This window comes from Solanum stenotomum, chromosome 7 (genome assembly GCF_019186545.1).
Source record: "Solanum stenotomum isolate F172 chromosome 7, ASM1918654v1, whole genome shotgun sequence".
NCBI lineage: Eukaryota > Viridiplantae > Streptophyta > Magnoliopsida > Solanales > Solanaceae > Solanum > Solanum stenotomum.
In genome coordinates, this window is record NC_064288.1 from 30183219 (window position 1) to 30190864 (window position 7646).

A 7646-nucleotide genomic window follows, 5' to 3' on the forward strand; every position below is an offset into this window, starting at 1 on the left:
AAAGAGACAGAATGAAAAAAAAAATTAATAAAAATATAAATTAATAAAACCAAAACGTAGAAAAGGGAAAAAAAAGTAAAAAAAAAAAGAGTAAAAATTAAGAAGGAAAAATCTTTCTAAAAATAATCCTAATCTATTTAGAATTTCTTGCTAAAACTAATTCCAAATCACATAAAATTTTATTCCTATTTTAAATCTAACTAAAAAAAAAAATACAATCCTAAAATACTCAAACTCAAAAAATCTCAATCCTACACAAATTCTAATTCCTAGCAATTAGATACCTACATATTTTTTATCCACAATAAAAAATAAATAAATACAAATACATGAAAAAGAAAAGGAGAAGAAAAGAAATTACAAGACATTTCAAAATTTGTAAATATCCACCTATTAATTTTACTTTATTATGTTTGAATAAATTTATGTGATATACATTTTTTTTAATTAATGAACATATATTAATATAATATAAATAGGTTTAAAATAAATCAAATAATGAGGTAAATAACTTTTATTATTAAGCTAATAATACAATATCCAAAATTTAATTTAAGTCATATATGTCAATAAAGCGATCGTGTTAGAATCACGGGACTCGAGGGGTGCCTAACACCTTCCCCTTGGTCAACAGAATTTCTTACCCGAATTTCTAATTCGCAGACCAATAAAAATAAAGAGACAAATTTCCTTTTGATTAGGAATTTAAATAATAAGGTGACTTGGAACACCAAAACTCAATTCCAAGTGGCGACTCTGAATAACAAAATAATCCCATTTCAGAATGTCACTTTAATTGGAAAAACTATTTTTCTTTCAAAACATACTTGAATTAATTTTGAGGGAAAATAAGAGGCGTGACAGATGGCGACTCCGTTGGGGAGAACCAAAATTCGAGCTTGTAAATATTGACTTGTGTATGACTTTATTTGTTTATTTCTTCATTTATGTTTTGGATATTGTATTTATTGACTGAATGTGCTAATTATTTTTAATATTATTTGTATTACATTATAACTATCTTCTCTCGCACACCCCTCTGAGTCTTCTATAATACAATTATGGATCTTCGGTCCATGGTGAAGGATTTTTGGTCACACATGTTTAGAAAGGGGAGCACCCATGCACAAAGCCGGAAAGCGCTGCTACCGGTACGTTGCTACTCCCTAACTCGAGTTGTCCGCTCGTTTTACAGTCAGTCTAGATACCTTTCTCCACAAGTTCAACCTTAGTAGAACTAAAACCTTCAGACATGATATCCTTACTAGGTTCCACTTTATCTGCATCATGTGCATTTAACTTAGCAAGACTCGGCATGAGGGTCGGGTCTGTCTAGGACAGGTACCTTTTCTTGAGACCATCATGTATATTTTTGTGCTACTTGTTGCATAATGTGGAAGACTATAACAAATGTTGACCGGCTTTAGATAATTGACTAAAAGAAAAAATGTCTATTTTACCCATTTTCAGCAAATGATTCAAGATAAACAAATTGAAAATAATATATATATATATATAACCCTCAATTGTATTCTCGCTTTTATCAAAACATCAAGTTTTTACAAAAAATAAAAAAATAAAAAATAAATATATAAATGAAAAAAGTTATAATAAAAAAAATAATGCATATAAAAATAAAATAAAATAAATTATTATATATATGTATGTCTTTAAATTTGTTTCAAATAGGGCATATCCACCTTCTTTTTATTTCTTTTTCTTTCTGTTCTTCATGGTTCACTTGTCAAAATTATCTCTTTATCTGGTCATTTTCTCTGAAAACAACCTAGGCTTCCCTTAAGGAAGGTCAACAAAAGTCGTTTTCGAAAGAATGACCACTTTAGGCATTCTGAGTCATTTTTCATATATTTTTTTTCTATTATTTTAACTACAACAAATGATTTCGAATTATCAAAATTTCATAAGTTAAATTTGGTTTTAAATCGCGAGTTTCTTTTCCTAACCAGGTAATCATGAGATCTATGAGATGTGATAAAACACCAAGGGATGAAGCAGTCGAAATGGTCAATGATCCCCCAAAGTTCATGATCACGGATAAAACCCCACCACTACTCATGGCTTGGTGGAACGATATGCATGAGTTTAGGCGAACTGAGATATTCAAACATCTTGGTTTCCTCACATATATCATGAGATTTAGTCCTGACAGAGATTTGATCGAGGCTTTGATCCCTTTTTGGGATTCGGAAAGCAATGTGTTTCGTTTTAGCGATTTTGAGTTGACGCCTACATTGGAGGAGTTGGGTGGTTTCACAGGGTTAGGCAAGGATCTTCGAAGCAAAACACTCATAGCCCCAAGAAACGTCAGCGGGAGCAAATTTTTAGAACAAATGCACATCATCTATCCTTATAAGGAGTGTTTCGATAATGGGTTGGTTTCCTTGGAATTTCTATACTCAAGATATGGAAAGAAAGAATGATTTTCAGACTACGGAAGCAACTTAAAAATGGGCAACACCTCCCTACTTGGGAAAAACATAGACAAGAAGCATTCATGGTGGCCTTTTTGGGAACCATGGTTTTTCCAAGAAGGGATAAAAAAATCAGTATTCGTCTGTCGGGAATAGTCGCTCTTATGATGAAGAAAAATAAATCCACTATCTTGCCAATGATGTTGGCTGACATTTATTGTGCTTTGACTAAATGTAGAGAAGGGGAAGACTTTTTTGAAGGTTGTAGCATTCTATTGCAAATGTGGTTTCTGGAGCACTTGTATTGCCATTGTTTTGCGACAGATTTCAAATTTGAATGGACGAATTATATTTTGAGCCACCCAGACAGGATGAAGGAATTAGTAGACAAATTGCCAAAAGGTGTCAAAGCGTGGAGACATTATCTTCTTAAATTAACTGCATCTGATATTACATGGAACTATCATTGGTTCCCTGCGAGTGAGGTAATTGTTATGTCTTCCTATCGTCCATTCTTTGCTCTGACAGGCCTTCGAGGATTCCAATCATACGTACCCCTTCGGGTGCTACGACAACTAGGACAAAGACAAATCTTACCTAGGGCCGAGGATACACAGAGTTTCGTATGGGAGGTGTCGTCTGAAGATCGAGATCGAGAATTAAAAGCTCAAAAGATTTGGGGTGGTAGTCGAACTTTAAGCTCAAAAGCTATGGTAGACGATCGTGTTGAAGGAGAAGTAGACCCCTCATACCTCCATTGGTTCTTTGATCAAGCCCCCCTCAAAGTAATGCCCAAAGGATCAGCGCGAGAACTCAGAGATCGAGAAGAGGAAATTGAAGTCAGAATCAAGCAAGCTCGGCTCGAGGTGGAAAGAAATTACAGGTCTACTCTGGATATCCTCAGTAATGATCTAAAGAATGCTAGAGAAGAGTTCACTCAACGTGATGCAATATGCAAAGAGAGAGTTAGGTTGATTCAGAAAAGGGCTAAAAGGGAACATCAATCCACCATTCGAACCTTACATGAGGATTTGGGCATTGTCACAGGCGCTATGGAGCAACAAGAGGAGGAGTATAAAAAAGAAAAGACCCTCTTAATGCACACACAGGCTAGACAACAAAATCAGTTAAAAGCTTCGATGGGACGAGAAACAAGCATAGCAAAGTGTTTCACATCGTATCAAGCAGAAGTCGCGATCGAGAGAAACCAATGGATGGGGGAGCGTGAAGAACTTCATAATCAAATCGAAGAGATTCAGGCACATGAAGAGGATTTGACCCACACGGTTGGTACTACTCAAGAATGGTTGCAGAATTGTCAAGAGAATATGGAGGAGGCCAAAGGAAAAGTGTTTCAACTGACAGAGAGCTTGATTGATGTTTGTGGTGGTTATCTACATCGGAGTGATGAGAGCCTGGGTCGACATGCGCGTGCACTGGCCCCACATCTGCCAAAAGCTTTGTTCAAGGTTTACTCTAGCCTAGGGGGCAATTGATGATCGAGAAATATTGGAGAAGGATTTTTTTATTTTATTATTATTTCTTTTATTTTCATTTTTTTGTCGAAGTTTGATTCAATCTTTAAGTACTTTGATGTTTTGGTCATTTATTTTAAGAACATTTTGATTTGAATGATGTCTTCATATAAATAAATGTCGTGTTTTCTTTTTTTTAATGATTCTTCTTCACGAACAACGTAATGATCTTATTCATGTTCAACATGATACATAGGCAACCTTCAACAGGTTCGATCAAAATGCGTTCAAAATATTTAGATGAGTAAAGTATGGGACTAAAAGACATAAGCATGTCGTCCAAAGTCGGGATGAAACATAAAAGTCTTCCAAAACTCATTATAGAAATAGGAATAATTTAGGTGCATAACATACAACGTGTGATTAATATTGTAAAGTGTTGAATCCTAACACATTTGTTTTTATATATAAGAGAGAAAGAGTTTAAAGGTGGTTGGTTTGTGAAGAAAGCTGGCATCTCATCAATATAACACAAGATCAAAAGGGAAAGCAAAAATGACACGCAAAGACCGAACAGAGTCGGGAAATGACGAAGTCCAAAATCAAATGGTTGCACAAGAGTCAGTATCTGTAGAAGAGGTCAAAATGTTGAGACAACAGATGGCCGAAATGTATGAAGCTTGGATGAATGGGCAGGCTCCCCATCTTCCATTCGGGAATACCTGAATGTGAATATGTCATTCCCCATTCAAGTCTCAACAAGTGACCCGATTTATCCACCTGGATTTGGACCCTACGTTAACACATCTAATACTGCTGAAACTTCATCGGTACACCCGTTGAATCCACCCATGATGAATAATCCACTCTTCATGCCAACTGTGCAAACTAATGCAATTACTCAACCAACACTAGTACAAAAATCCAATGATGACCCTATACCCAAAGATCAATACGGCCAAGGTCAGGCCCCTAAATTGACTCTCAAAATTCCTGATTCTTACCACCACACTCATCAATACAATTCCCCCTTCGAGGTTGAAAAAACCATTAAGGACGAGGAAAATGAAGAAATTGCAAGAAAAATGAGGAGTTTGGAGCAAAACATAAGGAATATGCAAGGGCTGGGAGGACACAAAAGTGTCTCGTTCAAGGACTTATGCATGTTTCGAGATGTTCACTTTCCTATAGGGTTCAAAACTCCAAAGTTTGATAAGTATAATGGTCATAGCGACCCAGTGGCTCATTTGAAAAGATTTTGTAATCAGCTAAGGGGAGCCGAAGGAAAAGAAGAACTTCTTATGGCTTACTTTGGAAAAAGTCTAACAGGTGTAGCCTCAGAATGGTTTATCGATCAAGATATTTCTCGATGAAATGTCTGGGATGACATGGCGCAAGATTATGTCCAACAATTCCAATACAATATCGATATCGTTCCGGATCGCAATTCCCTAGCTAATATGAAGAAAAAATCATCTGAAAGCTTTAGGAAATATGCCATAAGATGGAGGGAGCAGACAGCTAGAGTCAAACCGCCGATGAAAGACTATGAATTGATTGATGTTTTTCTCCAGGCACAAGAACGTGACTACTTTCACTACCTTCTCGCTGCAATGGGAAAACCTTTCGCCGAAGCAATTAAGATCGGAGAAATGGTAGAGAACGGCATAAAATCGGGTAAAATTGTAAGCCAAACATCCATTAGAGCTACCACGCAAGCAATACAAAGCGGGTCAGGTAATTTTGTAAATCGAAAAAAGAAGGAAGAAGGGTCCATGATGACGTCTGGATCGAGAGGTGTTCAAATGGGCATGAACCACCCTTATGTCCAAGTCCAACAAGAACAATCTAATTCTCCTCAACATTATTACCCATCCCAATATGCAGTTCTCAATACTCAAGCATATGTCCGACCTCCTCAGCGCCAACAATGGCGGGCACCTGCCCCACAAGGTTCTCGCCCCCAACAACAAAATTTTCAGGCACCCCAAAATCCACATCCCCGGATGGATTATACAAGAGAACAAGGTCGGAAAGAAAACTTTACCCCAATTGGAGAGTCATATACGAGTTTGTTGCCGAAATTAGTACAATTGAGATTGGTTGAACCTGTCAATCCCTATTTTGTCAATCCAAATGCAAGAGGCTTTGATCCAACTGTTATATGTGAGTATCACGCTAACACTCCAGGTCATCGCACAGAGAATTGTTGGACTCTAAAAAGAGTCATTGAGAAGTTGATTGAGGATAAGGTAATTGAGATACGCAATGAGGAGGCGCCAAATGTCACCAATAACCCACTCTCTGCTCACTATAAGGAGCATGTTGTGGGGATGGTAGACATTTATGAAGATTGTGAGCAAACATGTAGAACAAAAATGGAAAGCAGGGATTCAAAAGAAGAGTCGAGTATGGTTTTAGAACCCATACAAAAGGCACCGATAATTGTGAATGGTGCAAGTTCAAATTTTGGAGACTTGAGAAAACTAGTGTTGTATGTCCCTGGAGCTGTAAAAAGAAGAGAAGTACCGTTGAATGGACCAAAATTATACATTCCTGGTAAGCTTCGAACATTTGGTCAAAATCAAGAAAGTGTGAAAGAGCCAATTGTGATACAAATTGCAACGCAACTTCCGATGACAAACACTAAGACCGTTCCATGGAACTACAATAAATTCGTTGTTACCCATAAGGGAAAGGAGATTATTGAAGAAACAGATGAAACAAGAGGATTAACTCGTTCTGGGAGGTGTTATGCCCCAGAAGAATTAAGAAGAGACAAAAAAGCCAAAGAAAATCAGTTGCCGGTTAAAAAGCCTGTCACTAAGGAGGAGGCTGAAGAGTTTTTGAAAAAGATGAAACTCAAGATTATTCTGTTATTGATCAATTGAGGAAAACACCCGCTCAGATATCCTTGTTGTCATTTGATACGCTCAAATTACACCTCTTTTCAGAAGCATAAGCGATCGTTATCAAGTAAAGAACCCAACTTGTAGGTTGGGATCGATCCCACGAGGAAAATGGTTTAGACTTTACTTTTAACCAACAATTATATTCAATTAGTCAAATTATTTCCAGAAACATGTAATAAAAAAGGGGGGTTGTGCTTGTGTGAAACAAATAGTAAGACGTAATATTGTAATCAATAATTAAACTCAACTTTGGTTGTTATCAAGATAAGAGAAATAACTAGGGTACACATGTTCCCCATAATCTCATAACGCAGTAATCCTAGTAATAGCAATCCTTTTCTAGTGTATTACATGCAAAGTGATAAGTTAGGTATCTCTAAATCCTTGGTCCGACATCTAGAGAATTTCACCCCGCACCTTGGTCCGGCTACGTGTGTATAATTTACTAACCCTTACCTTTACCTCATATTAGACATCATAATCGATGTTTGGCTTAGTTATAGCTTCGTACCAATCGACACTAGCCTATTATATAGTATCACACTAAATCTATGTTGATAATTCTTTTCTTGTTAATTACCTCCTTGGTCCGGCAAGTAGTAACAAGGCGAGTTCTAACGTTGGCCACCGTTAAAAAGACTTCTAAACGAAAGAATTATCAATGCATGCAAAATACTAGTCAAGAATTGCTTATTTACTATTCATACTTTGTTAATCGATCATGGTTCCCACAACCCTAGTTGTGGATTTAGTTACTCATATTAGCAAGAACACAATTCATAATTGTAGATGGAGAAATCTTGAACTTACGTAAAGAGAATAATAAA

General features: G+C 36.6%; 2 protein-coding genes across 2 annotated transcripts; both read left to right on the forward strand.

Moving 5' to 3' along the window:
* The first annotated feature begins 1973 nt into the window (after positions 1 to 1973).
* Positions 1974 to 2441, forward strand: LOC125871853 (uncharacterized). Its single transcript, XM_049552544.1, has one exon. It carries the CDS (start codon positions 1974 to 1976, stop codon positions 2439 to 2441), a length of 468 nt encoding a protein of 155 aa, XP_049408501.1.
* A 2854-nt stretch (positions 2442 to 5295) lies between these two features.
* On the forward strand, positions 5296 to 6798 carry LOC125869796 (uncharacterized). The gene has a single exon (XM_049550231.1). The coding sequence runs from the start codon at positions 5296 to 5298 to the stop codon at positions 6796 to 6798; it is 1503 nt and encodes a 500-aa protein (XP_049406188.1).
* Positions 6799 to 7646: the final 848 nt, after the last annotated feature.

What these genes read in the sequence shown, in the direction of transcription:
- LOC125871853 (XM_049552544.1), top strand. Translation starts at nt 1,974, where the DNA reads ATGAGATCTATGAGATGTGATAAAACACCAAGGGATGAAGCAGTCGAA.
- LOC125869796 (XM_049550231.1), top strand. Translation starts at nt 5,296, where the DNA reads ATGGCGCAAGATTATGTCCAACAATTCCAATACAATATCGATATCGTT.